Source organism: Mustelus asterias, chromosome 8 (genome assembly GCF_964213995.1).
Source record: "Mustelus asterias chromosome 8, sMusAst1.hap1.1, whole genome shotgun sequence".
NCBI classification, from domain to species: domain Eukaryota; kingdom Metazoa; phylum Chordata; class Chondrichthyes; order Carcharhiniformes; family Triakidae; genus Mustelus; species Mustelus asterias.
The window spans coordinates 84,755,086-84,773,327 of NC_135808.1; the positions used below are offsets into that span (position 1 = coordinate 84,755,086).

An 18,242-nucleotide genomic window follows, 5' to 3' on the forward strand; every position below is an offset into this window, starting at 1 on the left:
GTCTGACTCCACTATCACTGCAGGCAGTCCATTCCACACCCCAACCACTCTCTGCGTAAAGAACCTACCTCTGATATCCGTCCTGTATCTCCCACCACGAACCCTATAGTTATGCCCCCTTGTAATAGCTCCATCCACCCGAGGAAATAGTCTTTGAAAAGGTTCAATGAATGAATGAATGCCGAATGTTGTAACGCGCTAGAACGCAATTTCAAATCCTAATCTAATGAGTTAACTGATCTCAACTATGACAATAGTGGAAAGTGCCCATTGATTTCAGCAGCCATGGACAATGAAGTTTAAAAATAAAACACGGTCACGGCCTTTTATTTCACTTTTATTCATTATCAATAAAGAATGGCGAGGAAATGCATAGGCAAACACTTGGTGAGGACAAGATCAGAATCAGTGGGCCTCAGTGTCAAAAAAGCATAGCAACATTTATTCTTCAGACTCATAGGCTGGACTTTTACTGTCCCGCCTGTCACAGGAATCGGAGCAGGCGAGGGACAGACTATGGAAAGGTCCGTTGACGTCAGGTGGGATTTTACGGTTTCGGGACGAGCGAGGCTGTACAATCCCGCCCATATAGCAAGAATGTTCATTTAATTGAGTAACAGACAACCTCAAGCATCTATAAAACTGAACCCCAGCATAAGTCAGTAACAGTGGTCCCACCTGACTGATCTCCTCCTTGCGGATCCGGTGGAAGCTCAATTGACTTAAACTGTAGTTGCTTGCAGTCATCTGTGATATCTGGGACTGGCTTTTTGTCATCACTAACAAATTTGAGATTTCTGTGACAAGAAAAAAGGAGGAAAAAAATTTCACATCTGTTTCAGTACAAACAGTCCCATGCAGAATGGAAAAGCTCTTGTGCTCAGCTCCAGTAAGGAAGAGTTTTTTTTAAGGCTAAGTTTTTCTATTATTCATTTGTGTGGCAGCTAAAAAGTTAAATCATTGTGGAATAAAACTGAGAACACTGAAAGGGGAAGTGTTCTTTGCTGATCTCACTTGTATATCAGCTCTGACACACACAAAAGGGAACAAGATGAATTCCTGATTTGGTAGAAGGGTTTTGGGTTTGGAAGAGGCAGAATAAATGTCAGTGTCAGTTCCTTAAGCAAAACCTAAATGACAGAACAAGGTGAATGGTCAGGTTCTTACATCACTAAATGTTTTCAAGGAGCTATGTCTACACTAATTGTTTTCACATTTTGCCTAATTAGTGATCTTACTGAGAGCATCATGAAATTTTGCCCAGTGACATTATGATTGAGAGAGAGTCTGTGAACAGTACTCCAACAAAGGGAGTGATGAGAGAGGGAGAAAATGTAGAGTAAGACATGCCTTCGCTCCCTGACCTCCGCAAAAAATAAGGTAAATGTTTTCACTACTACCAAACACAATCAGGCAATCCTGGTCTTGATTTTTTAAAGTTTAATTAATAGTGTCACAAATAGGCTTACATTAACACCGCAATGAAGTTACTGTGAAAATCCCTTAGTCACCACATGTTCAGGTACACTGAGGGAGAATTTAGCATGACCAATGCACCTAACTAGCACGTGTTTCAGACTGTGGGAGGAAACTGGAGCACCCGGAAGAAACCCACGCAGACACAGGGAGAACATGCAGACTCTGCACCGACAATGACCCTAGCCGGGAATCGAACCCAGGTACCTGGCGCTGTGAGGCAGCAGTGCTGACCACTGTGCTACTGTGCCACCTGACTCCTGTGATAAAGGTTGCTAATGCACAGTGTTTCTGATTTCTCAAATTTATGAAAGCAAAAGGGGCTTCTGGAGGAATTCCTATCCACAGATATTCGGTTAGAATTGCCACTACCGGCAATATAGTCCCACAACACCAGAAGTGATCAAAACATTTTCCTTTAATCACAGGAAAGGAGGACAAAGCAAAATCAGAAAGTAAAGAAACTTGCACTACAACTGCAGCAAAAGTTATCCAAATACGTGCACAAAGGCTCATATTTCATCTGCAATAGGAAAACATGGTTTTTAAGAATCTGATTCAGAAAGATCAGAGTGCTTTCCTCAGCTTAATAGTTAAGGTGCATTGTCGACAACCGATTAGAGGAAGCTTTGATCTGTATCTAACTTCTGCTGCAACTAACCTTGCAAAAGTTTAATGTTGCATCTAGGTGCACAATGTGAGAAACTGTTTACTCCCAATATTAACATTCTTCATTTAAGTATAAACTTCACAAAAAGTAACTGAAAAAAGGATGATATTATAGATAGTGATTTGCAGACACAGACATGGTATGGGTAAGGTGGATGTTATGGAAGGGAAACACCAACTGGAACTCTCCACTGGAATAATTTGCTCTTGTTAGTCAGTATACTGCAATCCTGGTGCCTGCTAACATCATTAAAAGTCTCTTTATGGTCAAATTTATGCCATCAAACCAGTTGCTGCATTATCAGTCCCAGTTACCCTGCTCAGGAGAGAACTTTGTACATAAATCATTGAACAACTAACTGCTTTTGGACAACTAACTGCTAGATAGTAGCTAGATTTAAACCCAGCTCAATACCATGTTAGATTTGCACTTCATGTGGTTCAAACAAAAGCTGAATGACACTTGGCCTTCGGTTGGATTTAGCATAACTTCTCGGTGGAGTGAAATCAGGCCCAGACTCTGGATCTAGACTGTAAGTTTTGTGTTACTGGGAAGCTAAACCAGTAGCATAAATGTATCCTAATGGTGCTGCATGCACTCTGCTTACTGTTTCACTTTGTAGCTTGCCTGATATTGGACGTTGAAATGGATTTTCATCTTGGAGGCATTTAGCGAGAGTTGGGAAATTTCCTGGCTCGGTGCATCCTCCACAGGTGAAGGTGCCCACAAAGACGGGATTTTTCATTCAGGTGGGGTGGGAGGAGGGTGGCAGATGTGCGCTGGAGTCAGGCCCACCACCTCAGGAAAGAGTTTGGAGGCAGCCTCAGGGGTTGCCAGGTGCAGTGGTGGGCTGCTTAGAAGGTTTATCATGGCGCTTTTGGCCTTTTCTCAGCATAATAAAACCACAAGGCTCTTTAGCCCTCACCTCACAAACCCCCTCACTCCCACAAACATCCCTCACTGCTACACCCACTCACCTATACACATCCCCTCACCCCCAGATCCAGGCACACCCCCTCATCCCCAGACCCATACACACCCCCTCACCTTACATACACCCTCACCCCTCACACACTCCTCCTCACCCCCTCACTCTCCATACTGCCTTATCCCCTCGAACCAATGATTGAATTTGATTTGAGTTTGAAAGGGAGGAGAGAGACACAAACCAGGATTGGAAATTTAATTAAGAAAAACTTAGAAGGGGTGAGAAATAAATTGATCAATGATTTCATAAGCGGAGCTGAACTGTTAAATGAGAAAATCTACAGGCAAACAGTATTCTACAAAATTTTATGCTACAATACAAAACCAGTACATATCCTTAAAATCAGATCTACAGTTAAGCAACCATGATCAACAAATAAGATAATGATCAATATTGAGCTAAAAGAAAAGTGCAAGGAAAAGCAAAGATCCAGCAAAACTTGGATAGCTATGAAAAGTAACGAAGTGATACAAAGAATATAAATAATTGTTATAAGAAATATAGGAGGTGCAAAAAAGGATGACAAAACTTGTAAGGGTTAACTTGCAAAGCTGACGGTAGAATTTTTTATACCAGTAAATAAATGAAGAGAGGTAAAGGGAAATGTGGACCATTTAATGATAGACTCAGTCGATAGTTTAATGTATAATAAGGTAACGGCAAACTTATTAAATGACTGCTTTGTATCCGTTTTCACAGAGAGAAAAAAACCCCAGCGGCACAGGAACATAAAAGTAGGTCATGAGGAGGAACTTATTAAATTTAATGCAAGTCAGAAAATGGAATTGCTGGATTGGAAAACTGCAAATGTCGCTCTATTATTTAAGAAAGGAAGGAGGAAGAGTCCGAGAGACCACCAGTTATGGGGAAATTACTTGAATCATACAGAGAGTAGTATATCCAGATTTGAAAATAGCATTGAGTTAGGAGGTCCAGTAAGCTTTGGAGATGGGACCAGAAAGTTACAAAGGGAGATCAACAGATTAAATGAATGTTTAAAGCCACAGCAAATTGGGGGAACTCAAGGATACCCACTTTGGATACAAGAAAGACAAATCAGAATATTTTCTAAACAGTGAAAGACTAAGAAATTTGGAGGAACAAAAGGTTTTAGATGTCCACGAACCCAGATTAGTGAAAGTTCATCCACAGGTATAGAAAAGAAACAGAAAGGCTAATGGATGTTGACCTTTATCTCAAGTAGGTTGAAATACAAAATGGAGGAAATTATGTATCAGACATACAGATGGTTAAACCCTACCTGATGTACGAAGTTCAGTTTTGGGCATTGCATCTCTGGAAAGACATCCTGGCCTTGGAGGTGGTGTAGTGGAATTCACCAGATTAATACCAGGGTATACAGTTAAATAATTGCATAAATTTGGCTTGAACTCCTTGAATATAGTCAGCTGTGGGATGACCTAATTGGGATCTTTAAAATGATAAAGGGATTCAAATGTATAATAACTATTTCTTCAGGTTAGGGAATCCTGAAAAAGAGAGCATAATCTTAAAGTTGGAGCTAAACCATGGAACCCCTACAATACAGAGAGATGCCATTCAGCCTATCGAGTCCGCACCAACTCTCTGAAAGACCATCCCCACACATCTACAATAACTGATCCCCCTAACCTATACATCTTTAGACACTATGGGGCAATTTAGCATGGCCAAATAATCTAACCTGCACAACTTTGGGCTGTGGGAAGAAACTGGGTCACCCAGAGGAAGTCCATGCAGACACGGGGAGAACGTGCAAACTCCACACAGTCAGACACCCAATGCAGGAATTGAACCCGGGTCTATGGTGCTGTGAGGCAGCAGTGCTAATCATTCTATCACCCAATTCAGAAGTGAAATAAGGAAGCACCTTTTCACACAAGAAGTGCTAGAAATCTGGAATTCTGACCCCAAAAGACTGTATACGCCGGGTCAATTGAAAATTTCAAGATGGAAATGGACAGATTTTTACTAGGTAAAGCTATTAATTGATAAGCCTCAAAGGCAGGTGACTGCAGTTGAGCCACATATCCGCTGCCATATTCTAACTGATTCGCATTCCAACCATTATTTTGTAAATTGAGTTTGTGTCTTCATATGCCCTGTTTGTGAACAGAACTCCCACTGACCTGGCGAAGGAGCAGCGCTCCGAAAGCTAGTGGATTTTGCTACCAAATAAACCTGTTGGACTTTAACCTGGTGTTGTGAGACTTCTTACTATAGTCTAACTGAACAGCGGAACGGACAGTATAGCCTAAGACCCAAATAGCGATGCGTATTGTTGATTTCATATCTAAAATAAATTGAACTTTAAAGTAGAAAGGTCAGTTGAGACCACTTCGGGTTAAAGAGATTTCACAATGGTAGCTGCTCCTTTGACAATGGCAGTATCGCAGATGAGCATTGGCCCAGATGATTCTCCGTGCTCATGTTTTTTGTTTGGTTTTCTTTGCAGCTATATTCATAGATAATTTAAAGTTCAAAAAGTAGAATGTGTACGTCCGTTAAAAGGACTGCGTGGGCGAATATGTGGGGCTGCATATGTGTGTGTGTGGGCTGTGAGGAGTGCGTTGGTTTCTATGTGTGGGTTCAAAGAAGGAAAGGTGCATGCATGTGGCTTTGAACAATGTCAGCTTACAAATCAGCTACAAATTAATTATTGGCGACTCATTTTAGAAAATCAATACTACATGATAACTCTTTATGGCAGACTATAACTCCATTGTGAAATTAAGCTACTGACAGATGGTTTGTGAAGGAAGGCTTAAACGCATTGGAATTTCCAGTAAAATCAAGTCTGCACAAGTGTTCATAGTCTGAAGAATATTTGTTTAGAATTTACAGCATAAAGAATGAGTATTCTCCTGTGAAAGCCCCACAGAAACATATATTTCAATTAAATTCCAGTGCAAGTCAACCTGTTCCTTCAATCAAACAGGAAACAGCAAGTTGATAAACAAAATAAGACCACATTAACTATGTCCTTCCTGCGCTAAATGTTCTCAAATATTTTAGACAAAAAGGGGTGCGGAATGTGGGGAGATCAATGATTTTTTTAAATGTAAAAGAGCAGGTATAAGATATCACACTCGCAAAGATTTCCTGAGTTACTGGCTTCAAGGGAAACAGTAGTTGCTTAAGCAAACCTCCCCAAATCTCCAATTTGAAAATAAATAAGGATTCTTTCACCAAGTGACAGCTTAAAGGGTATGCAGCAAATCACACCAACCACATGTAAAGGTCAGTCAGAACAAGATGTTTTGATAAGGAGCTTCCTTTTGCAATAAACACCCAAAGAAAACAGATTCCTTCGACCTCTCTGCGCAAAATCGCAAAACAAAAAATTAAAAATATTAAATAATTATTGGGGAGATTTCTAACATTGTAGATCACAATCAGTAACCAATTCTCGCATCCAATTCACATCCTTAAATCACAGTAATAGCTTGCGCAGAATTAATAATGCGTATTAAATAAATAAATCTTCTAAACATAATTATATGTTTGTTCTTAACATAGTGGAGCAGTTTGTGACCCTGCCAGTCTCCCATACTGTTAAGTAGAGGAAAACATAAAGGCGTCAGATTCAGATTTCTATAGAAAGACTTGAAATTTGTAATTGTTTTATGATTTCTGCCAATGAAAAAACCTACATTGTACTCCATGTCAAGAAAGAAAGACTTGTATTTATACCACATCTTTCATGATCACCGAAGTGGTTTAAGTGAAGTACTTTGGAAGTATTGTCGCTCTTGTAATGTAGATCAATTTGTGAACAGCAACTCCCACAAAAGGCAATGTGATAGTAAACAGATAATCTGTTTTTGTGTTGATAAATATTGATCAGGAGACCAGGGATAATCTTTGATGGGATTTTTAAAAAATGTCCAGCTAACAGGGCAGAGGAGGACTTGCTTTAACATTTCTGAAAGATGGCACCTCCAACAGTGCATCATTCACTCCCTTAGGACTGCCAAGGAGCATCAGCCTTGATTTTAGTGCTCAACGTCTGGAATGGGACTCGAATCCACAACCTTCTGGCTCAATGGTTAGAATGCTACCTATTGAATCACAACTGATACACACGACACTTCGATATCAAATTATTTTGAACTTAGTTCTTTTCACATTTTTAAGTCACTGAATATGCTGCTCTTTTCAAGAATCAAGATAAATATTTTCTTTATAAACAAACAAAAAAGGACATTGGGTAGTCACAGCATTTGAAAAAGAAGAAAAGGTAGGGTAATATTTTAATTTCAGATTTTCAACATTCATGATTTTCCTTTCTTAATTTTGTTCATCTGGGAGTAACTCTCAAACATATATCGAAATGTACTATTGCAAATAAGTGCTGTGGTAACTAAAATATTAATCTAACTAATAGCTTCAAAACTGCACTTTCAAGCAGCAATTAAAGTTACGAATTTTACATAAAACCTTTGCCTCTTCGGATTGCTCAGTGGCTGACCCTACTTGCTGAATGCTGCACAAGCAGCAGTTAATAAACTCTACATAATCTCTGAAGAAATGTATTTACATAAAAGTCACAACATATTAGAAAACTAGAGAAGAATAAAACATCACAACATTTTTGCAACTTAATTTCCTCCTAAAACATTTTTCAACTTTTCGTTCTGAGCTCTCAACTCTCAATTTTTCTTTATATAAAAGAATTTTACTCATCTCATTTAGGATGGGCACATAAAAAACCCACTGATCATTATACAGCTACTCTATCTGAAACTACATCTCAATTGACAGGGAAAGGATTTGGTTCAGCTGAGGGTTCCTGCACAGTCCTGTAGCACTGATACTCACAGGCTCAGCACACGTGTGAAAAATGATCATTTGCAGTGATACTGGAGTCAGCTGGGACCAATGGAAACTTCCCCAAACACCAATTATTAATAATTAACAAGACATGGGCGGCACGGTGGGACAGTGGTTAGCCCTCTGCATCACAGCGCCAGGGCCGATTCCGGCCTCAGGTGACTGTCTGTTTGGAGTCTGCATATTCTCTCCGTGTCAATATCTTGGGGGGGGAAATTTGCTAATGCTCTTCGGGAGGGTTTAAACTAATTCAGCAGGGGGGTGGGTACCTGAATTGTAGCTCCGGTGTGCAGGAGGTTGAGAGTAGTGAGGTCATGGATGAGGTTTCAGGGTTGCAGGAGTGTACTGGCAGGCAGGAAGGTGGTTTGAAGTGTGTATACTTCAACGCAAGGAGCATCCGGAATAAGGTGGGTGAGCTTGCAGCATGGGTTGGTACCTGGGATTTCGATGTTGTGGCCATCTCGGAGACATGGATAGAGCAGGGACAGGAATGGTTGTTGCAGGTTCCAGGGTTTAGATGTTTCAGTAAGTGCAGGGAAGGTGGTAAAAGAGGGGGAGGTGTGGCATTGTCAAGGACAGTATTACGGTGGCAGAAAGGACTTTTGATGAGGACTCATCTACTGAGGTAGTCTGGGCTGAGGTTAGAAACAGGAAAGGAGCGGTCACCCTGTTGGGAGTTTTTTATAGACCCCCGAAAAGTTCCAGAGATGGAGAGGAAAAGATTGCAAAGATGATTCTGGATAGGAGTGAAAGTAACAGGGTAGTTGTACTGGGGGACTTTAACTTTACAAATATTGACTGGAAAAGCTATAGTTCGAGTACTTTGGAGGGGTCAGTTTTTGTCCAATGTGTGCAGGAAGGCTTCCTGACACAGTATGTAGATAGACCAACAAGAGGCGAGGCCACATTGGATTTGGTACTGGGTAATGAACCAGGCCGGGTGTTAGATTTGGAGGTAGGTGAGCACTTTGGAGACAGTGACCACAATTCGATTACGTTTACCTTAGCAATGGAAAAGGATAGGTATATACCAAAGGGCAAGAGTTATAGCTAGGGGAAAGGAAATTATGATGCGATTAGGCGAGATTTAGCTGGCATAGGTTGGGGAAGGAAACTGCAGGGGATGAGCACAATTGAAATGTGGAACTTGTTCAAGGAACAGCTACTATGCGTCCTTGATAAATATGTACCTGTCAGGCAGGGAGGAAGCAGACGTGTGAGGGAACCGTGGTTTACTAAGGAGGTTGAATCTCTTGTGAAGAGGAAGAAGGAGACTAATGTAAGGATGAGACGTGAAGGCTCAGTTAGGGAGCTTGAAAGTTACAAATTCGCCAGGAAGGACCTAAAGAAAGAGTTAAGAAGAGCCAGGAGGGGGCATGAGAAGTCTTTGGCAGGTAGGATCAAGAAAAACCCTAAAGCTTTCTATAGGTATGTCAGGAGTAAAAGAATGACTAGGGTAAGATTAGGGCCAGTCAAGGACAGGAGTGGGAAGTTGTGCGTGGAGTCTGAAGAGATAGGAGAGGCACTAAATGAATATTTTTCGTCAGTATTCACACTGGAGAGGGACAGTGTCAAGGGGAGTACTGAGATGCAGGCTGTTGGACTGGATGGGATTGAGGTTCATAGGGAGGAGGTGTTAGCAATTCTGGTAAGGGTAAAAATAGATAAGTCCCCTGGGCCGGATGGGATTTATCCTAGGATTCTCTGGAAGCTAGAGAGGGGATTGCAGAGCCTTTGGCTTTGATCTTTGTGTCATCATTGTCTACAGGAACAGTGCCAGAAGACTGGAGGATAGCAAATGTTGTCCCCTTGTTCAAGAAGGGGAGTAGGGACAACCCTGGTAATTATAGACCGGTGAGCCTTACGTCTGTTGTGGGCAAAGTTTTGGAAAGGATTATAAGAGATAGGATTTATAATCACCTGGAAAGGAATAATTTGATTAGGGATAGTCAGCACGGTTTTGTGAAGGGGAGGTCGTGCCTCACAAACCTTATCGAGTTCTTTGAGAAGGTGACCAAAGAGGTGTATGAGGGTAAAGCGGTTGATGTGGTGTATATGGATTTCAGCAAAGCGTTTGATAAGGTTCCCCATGGTAAGCTTTTACAGAAAATACGGACACATGGGATTGAGGGTGATTTAGTGGTTTGGATTAGGAATTGGCTAGCTGGAAGAAAACAGAGGGTGGTGGTTGATGGGAAATATTCATCCTGGAGTTCAGTTACTAGTGGTGTACCGCAAGGATCTGTTTTAGGGCCACTGCTGTTTGTCATTTTTATTAATGACCTGGATGAGGGCATAGAAGGATGGGTTAGTAAATTTGCGGATGACACTAAAGTCGGTGGAGTTGTAGACAGTGCGGAGGGAAGTGGCAGGTTACAGAGGGACATAGATAAGCTGCAGAGCTGGGCTGAGGGGTGGCAAATGGAGTTTAATGCAGAAAAGTGCGAAGTGATTCACTTTGGAAGGAGTAACAGGAATACAGAGTACTGGGCTAATGGTAAGATACTTGGTAGTGTGGATGAACAGAGGGATCTGGGTGTCCATGTGCATAGATCCCTGAAAGTTGGCACCCAGGTTGATAGGGTTGTTAAGAACGCGTACGGTGTGTTAGCTCTTATTGGTAGAGGGATTGAGTTTCGGAGCCAGTAGGTCATGTTGCAACTGTACAAAACTCTGGTGCGGCCGCACTTGGAGTATTGCGTACAGTTCTGGGTCACCGCATTATAGGAAGGATGTGGAAGTGTTAGAAAGGGTGCAGAGGAGATTTGCCTGGTATGGTGGGAAAATCGTATGAGCAAAGGCTGAGGGGCTTGAGCTTGTTTTCATTAGAGAGAAGAAGGTTAAGAGGTGACTTAATAGAGGCTTACAAAATGATCAGAGGATTAGATAGGGTGGACAGTGAGAGCCTTTTTCCTCGGATGGTGATGGCTAACACGAGGGGACATAGCTTTAAATTGAGGGGTGATAGATATAGGACAGATGTTAGAGGTAGGTTCTTTACTCAGAGAGTAGTAAGGGCGTGGAATGCCCTGCCTGCAGCAGTAGTGGACTCGTCAACATTAAGAGCATTCAAATGGTTATTGGATAAACATATGGATGATATTGGAATAGTGTAGGTTAGATGGGCTTTGGATTGGTTTCACTGGTCGGTGCAACATCGAGGGCCGAAGGGCCTGTACTGCGCTGTAATGTTCTATGTGTCTACGTGGGTTTCCTTCGGGTGCTCCGGTTTCCTCCCATAGTCCAAAGATGTGCAGGTTAGGTGGGTTGGCCTTGGTAAATTGCTCCTTAGTGTCAGGGTAAATGCATGGGGTTGTGGGGATAAGGCCTGGGTGGGATTGTGGTCGATGCAGACTTGATGGGGAAGGGCCTCCTTCTGCACTGAAGGATTCTATGATACTACATGAATGAGCATTTCAGCAGCAGATGAGCTGAGGCAAGGGCAGAGTTATGGAGGTGGAAATAAGCAATCGTAGTGATGCCTGTGCTATATAATCAGAAGTTGATCTCAAGATAAGATCAAATATGACACCAGAGTTGCAATCAGTCAGGTTCCGCCTCAAACAGTTGGCAGGGAGAGGGATGGAGTCGATGGCGAGGGAGCTGAGTTTGTGGCAGGGACTGAAGACAATGGCTTCAGTCTTTCCAAGATTTATTTGGAGAAAATTTCTGCTCATCTAGTACTGGATATTGAGCAAAGATTATAACAGTTTAGAGACAGTAGAGGGGTCAAGAGAGATAGTGATGAGGTATGGCTGTTTTTTTGTCAAAACTTCACATTTTCAGATGATGTAGCCATAGCAAGTAGGTGAAAAATAGGAGGGGGAGGCAAAGATAGATCACTGGGATACCACAGGTAACAGTGTGGGTGCAAGAGGAGAAGCTAATGCAGGTGATTCTCTAGCCAAGGATAAATAGCTAAGAAAGCAAGTGAGCGCAGGTGGAGGACAGTGGGAGGTGTTGGAGGAGGATGGTGTGATCAACCACGGCAAAGGCTACAGACAGGTTGAGAAGGACGAGGAGGGAAATGTCCAGCGATATCACAGTTAGATAATATTTAATTTGTGACTTTGAAAAGAGCCATTTTGATACTGTGACAGGGGTAGAAACCTCGTCGGAAGACTCAAACATGGAGTTCGAGGAAAGATGGACATGGTTTCTTAATCAAAAATGGTAACAACTCATGCAACTTTTGTAATTCTTACCTCTTGGTTTTGGTGGGCAGCAGGTTTTCAATTGGAAGCTTACGTCCTCAGTTTTAAGAATCTGACCTTTGAGATGGCTCATGAGTTCCTTAAGGTTTGTGAAATAGCTCTCAGAGCCATGTAGCTTGTAACCGGAATTCTTATTCACTTCAATCTGAAAGTTCTTGTGCTGTTTTGGTGGTCTTGAGCTAATGCCTCCATCACAGACGACAGTGTGCTTTAAGAAAACAATTGCATTTTATGATTAATTAGGAGATGTTTGTTGTCACCTATTTTATTAAGAGGAAATGTCAGGGAGAGGCAAGTTATTTTCTGTGCAAAATACTCACTTCGCTTTCTCTTATCTCATTTTGCAAGTGCAGCTACATTAAAATGAATGGTGGTAGCATTGGGTACAAGTGATTTCTCCCTGTCAGGAACTGGCTACAGGTCTGGACAGGAAGAACTCCACAATCCCATGACCTCAATTTGAACCTTTCAAAATTGCGGGTGGGAACCTGATACCGAAGTCTTGACCCAATTTCCAGCAGACCCCATTTTGCTGACAGGGGAAAGGTGATTCAGACATCGGGAAACCCAAACTCGGTCGGACTATTTAAACTCAATGTGAAGTTCAAACAGACCCCATTTTCACTTTAGCAAATGCCTTAAGCTGCAGTGTGGCAGTTAGAAAATTTTAGTTGGACATGAATGCTTTGAAGGATGGAGGAGGTCTGTAGAACTAGCAAGTTGTAAAGTTTTTTTTTAAATCTGCAACCCTTTAAGAATTAAAACAGCCTGCCTCTGTCAGCAAGAGGTAGAAAAACAAACTCAAGCTTCAGAGCTATTTAAATTCCTAGTCCCTTAAAAAAATTAAATAAATAGGCTGGCTATGTCAGTGAGAGGTAAAGCAAACCTGGTTTAGGGGTTACAATTGTTATTTGCTGATGTTACCCTAAGGGTAGTATGTCATTATTAATGCTTAGCTGCTTTCTGCAACCTATAATTATCCCAGCATGGGTTCTAAATTCATTGCTTGATTGACAATTAAAAGAGATTATTAAAAGATTAGCCATCTTTGTTGTGCAGTCTGTTTATTTAGAAGTCTGTTTATTTTTATAATGGATTAAGTTCTTGAGGGGGTTTAAACATTTTGAATAGGCTTTAACAAATATGAGATTTTTTAAATAATAGTGAAGGCTGGAATAGATATTTAGTCCTTTATTTTATTTCATCTCAACATGGGTCCTGAAGTCTGCCCATTGTAGATATTAGATGATTTGGCATGCAGTGTTGTAAGGGCAAAGAGTTCTGGATGGGTTGGCATGAGACTGTATTCAACATGCATTGGATGCTATAAAAGGGCATCAGTTGGCATGGAGGACATGAAGGCCCATGGGAGTGGGATGGGGACATGAGTTGGCAAGGGCATATGATGGCCCACAGGGATGGATGATTGAGATGATTTGGCAAGTGGTGCATGAGAAACCATTGGGGGTGAATGGAGGGGTTGTGACGGCTGAGGGCTAGAGGACTCATGTGATCCCACTCAGAAGTGAAAATCCTGGCACATCTCTCCAATGAGATTAGAAATTTTCATTTTATGTACAAATTATAATCCCTATATGTTCCTTCCTCTATAACATAGGGTAGGAAGAAAAAAGATAATTGTTCAAAAAAGTGTTCTCAATTGTTACCTCAGTGGTTCCACTGCATGCAACTGTCATGAGGATGTGGTTGAAATCTGTACAGCTCCAACGTAACACGTACATGCCATCCTCATTGCCTTCGTGTTTCAACTTGTTGATAGCATAATCAGTACTGATAAAGGCAAATTGTGAAAAGGTCATGATTATGGTCTGCATTTATTAATGTTCTGAGGAAAGGTTAAAGAAGTTGGCCTTGCTTTCTTTGGAAAATAGGCGACACGAAATTGACCAAATTGCATTTTCAAAATTATGTAAGACATTAGCAAAGGACTCAAATAAGAAACTAGGAAGTTAGGTACAATGCTTTTGCATAACAACAACTGTTTTACCAGAGGAGGACAATGAAATGGTCTTTTTTTAAATTCCAATTTACCGTATTGGTCCATGGCAGCCATTTTTAATGTTATGCACTACTAAAGGCGGAGCCACTTCCGTGCACAGGTAGTGGTGGGCGTCTACCGTTAATCGAAAGTAGCCATCAATCAAGGATACCATGGAAAGAGCTTCTTCAAAGGAAGATAGCTTAAGATCCTGAAACACAAAAGATATTAAATTCAGACAGATTTTAATATACTAAATATCAAGAACACAATCGATGCAGCAGTAGGCCACCAGGCCCTTCTAGGCAGCCCCGCCATTCACTACAATCATGGCTGATCTATGCCAGCTTCAACTCCTTTTCTGTGCCATTTCCCCGGAGCCCTCTATTCCTTGATCCATCAAATAGTTATCCATCTCCACTTTGAATACTTCTAATTATCCACCACTCTCTGGGACAGGAAGGAAGGAGCAGCTGCCATGCGTACAGATTTTATGATGGAAACTAAAGCTTTATTCTTTGCAATTTTAACAGGAAAAAATGTAAAGCATCTAGGAATGAATATTAGGCAAGTAGACAGAGAATTGAAGCAGTAAACGGTTCTAAAGATGTAGTGAAGAAGTACAACAGGGATGTTCTAAGTGCATGTGGTCTTCAAATGATGTTGATGAGAGGCAGCATGTAGATGAGAGAAAGGAAGAGCCAAGGGTAGATCCTTGAAGGATTCTAGAGGTTATAGTACAGGGCAGGAAGAAGGGCCACTGTCCTATTGTCGAAGCTCTGACAATAGGATCAGTATAGGGCAGTCTAACTCTCCTAGACAATGCAGAAGACCTATTGAAGGAGGATCAATCGTACCAAAGGCTGCAGAGGTCAAGACGAATATTAGGAATAATGCACCCCATGGTTATAGCTACTGAGAATATTGTTTGGGCCTGCTGTAGATAGTCAAAAATACATCACATTGATGCAAGTTGGGGTGTTCTATTAAGGAAGCCTGGGCAGCATTGAGAGAGGTTTGCTCTGAAAATGGCTAGTAGCAGTTGCAAGTTGACAAAAACGGGCAATACCTTTCAGACCTCAATTGGAACTTTTTGAATCTTGATGAACATGAAATTCACCTGAAACTTTAACAAAAACATTATTTATCCCTTTTCATTCTGAATTTGGCAGGTTTGGCTATAGAACTCTTTTGCAGATTACTCATCAGCACTTAGCCAGTTTGCTCAAAAACTAAATGACGATTCTTTCATTAACAGCATTAAAACTCAAGCACATTAAGTGCAGTGCTAGGATCATATCTCACTTCATAACTGGCAGCTCCAATATATATTATTAAACATAGTGGGATGACGCATCCTTACTGGCAATATATATTCACCTTTTCCCAATCCCACCTCTCTAATAAAATGCAACAGTAAAAGGATTTAATACATAATTTAAGAATATTGTGTAGGAATAGGTCATTGAAAGCTTCGAGCCACTGCTGCCACTTGTATTAGATCATGGCTGGTCTGTACCTCAACATCATTTGCTTTATATTCTTTGACAGCCTAAATTATTTTTCCTGCTCTAGATTACTATTCAATGATCCCTCCTGGGAAAGAGGGCGGGATTTTCCACATCTCCCGCTGTGTGTTTCGCGGTGGCAGAGGCAGCCCACTATTGGCCATCAGTGAGATCTTCTAGTCCCACCGCTGTCAATGGGGTTTCCCGTTTTATGCACCCCCTGCCACCGAGGAACCTGCGGTGGGGATTTGCCATTGGTGGAAACGGAAGATCCTACGGGACAGAATGACCAGAAAATTCCAGACACACCTCTGAAAGTGGTCTAAAGATAGAATAAAGCTTGGCTATGAGATCTACTCCTTCCACGTCTCATAAATAACACTGCTGGGGTGGTTTATCAAAAAATAACTGATGCTCCATTAAATTGTGACCCGGCAAGGGTCAATACAGTGGGGAGAAAACCAGAGGATTGTGGAAGAACCTACCAATTTTTTGTTGTCTTGTTTATTGATGATGACAGTGGAGTCCTTTATGACAATGTGTGTGATCTCGTAAAAGTCAGAAAATAGGTTCCAGCCTTCATTTTGAACACCTTTGCTTTCGCCAGTCTTGCAGCTTTTGCTGCCGTTCTTGCTCTTCTTCAATTTATTCTTCTCTTTCAAATTCACCAAGGACTTAAATTGGGAGAAAAAGAAGCAATGTAACAGAACATGTCATAAGCTGTGGAGATGTAGTGATGGTTTTAGGGCCTACTACAGAATTGATCATTCTAAAAAATATAGCAAAATATAGTTGGCTGTCCAATTGGATCCACAATGCTTCAATCTAATCATTATTTGTGTGAAGGTCTGTATTTGGACCACATCCATAGAACTTGTGGTCTCCCAGCACTGTTCTTTAGTTAGCTGGTAGAAACCATGTGACACCTCTTCCTTTACAAATTTCCTCTTAGAATGAGTTCAACTTTATAAGTTTTGGAAACCAGGAAGTATTTATGCAGAATGTTTGTCAGAAAATAAATCAGTGAAGTACAGTTTCTAATCACAATGATTGAACATATTAAAGTACTCTCTATCCTCTTCACAAGGTAGTCTAATCTAAACTTTCTCTCTATGTTCCTGCTAAGCTTTCATCTGTGTACGTATTTCTGGAGTTTCTGACAATCTTAAACATATTGTCAGGGTTCAATCTAATCTTCTCAGAGTTTTGAATAATTGTATAAGATATGCTTTCAGCCTCTCTTTTCCAGAGCAAACAATCTTAGGTTCTCGGAAAGTTTGTGATACCTCAGCTAACTTAACCTTAGTATAGGTTGGTTCCTATTTTCTGATGCACTTGTGTATTTTCCCTTCAAATACAAGTAGATACACTGTAAATTATAAAGCCTGTGTAACACCTTAATTTCACATGTTGGGGCTATATATGCAGAAGTTTTTTTTAAACTGGGCATTCAAGAATGAGGCACACTCAATTCAGATGAGCATAAAATCAGCCGGGATGTACACTGATTGCCTGACTCCAACATGACCATTTCTCGTAAGCATGTTAGATTCAAACCGGGGTTAAGATCCTTTTTGGAGGCTCAGATTATCCAACTGAGATTTGGCCCATTGTAATTTAAAATCTCGGCAGAGCAACATGCCATCATCAGCAAAGCATTGCATTTCTCTCTCTCTCTCCCCCTCTAGTTCAAAACTCACATATTCAAAACACTTCACCCTGAGTTGACAGAGGAAGTGGTTTCAGTAAAAAAAACACAGCCACTTCCTTGTAGTAGTAGATAACATACCAACATGTAGAAAGAGTCTTACACATCTTATTACAAATAACAAAACACCCTTGAGCTGAACACTACCAATTGTGGTTGTCAGCAGCAATTCATTTTTTCTAGAAAATACTGCAGGGGGTGAACTTGGTCTTCAACATGATATCAAAATGGGCACAAATCAGCAGTCTGCTTTCCAACCGACAGACATTTTCTTTCCACTTAGGGTTTCTGACTCAGGCTCCAGTGTTTAACTCAGTGGATTTTCATGATCAAACAAGGAACTGTGTGGTGTGCGGCACTGAAACCTGTCTCCCATCCCAGGCTTCTGTGCTTTTTTTTCAATGTTGTTTTTGTTTTGCAGGATATTTTGCAAGACCAACTCTCGGTGCAGCAAAGATCCTGAGAAACAGATTGCACGTAAAATGAAATGGCCTCGGTTTCTTTTCCTGTCACGTGACAGTGAGAGAAGACGTGAACAATAAAAAGTAAATAGTAAAATATGACATGCTAACAATTTTGAAAAAGTTTAATTCCAATAACTTCCTCCCTCTTCCATGAACAGCACAGCATACTTTGCAGACTTCTGGATATCTGATATATTCTTCCAGTTTCCCTATTGTTCACAACGCAGTCAAATTACTCCCCCTGATTCTTGGTCCTCAACCCTGCTGTACTTTGATGCACATTGTCCAACAATATGGTGACATCATGGTGTCCACACAGTATACTCCTGTCACACCTTTATTTATCCAACTAAAACAAGTTGCATCTGTGGATTTACTTATT

At 41.1% G+C, this 18,242-nt stretch overlaps 1 protein-coding gene across 5 annotated transcripts in view; it reads right to left on the reverse strand.

Moving 5' to 3' along the window:
• jak1 (Janus kinase 1) overlaps window positions 1-18,242 on the reverse strand; it is a 96,377-nt gene that overhangs the window by 23,018 nt on the left and 55,117 nt on the right. For all 5 annotated transcript variants that reach the window (XM_078218418.1, XM_078218420.1, XM_078218421.1 and 2 more), the window contains 5 exons: window positions 16,174-16,362; window positions 14,234-14,391; window positions 13,849-13,972; window positions 12,173-12,389; window positions 679-797 (listed from right to left, as the gene is read on the reverse strand). In XM_078218418.1, the coding sequence (XP_078074544.1) occupies window positions 679-797; window positions 12,173-12,389; window positions 13,849-13,972; window positions 14,234-14,391; window positions 16,174-16,362 (807 nt within the window). The remainder of the gene's footprint in view (window positions 1-678; window positions 798-12,172; window positions 12,390-13,848; window positions 13,973-14,233; window positions 14,392-16,173; window positions 16,363-18,242) is intronic.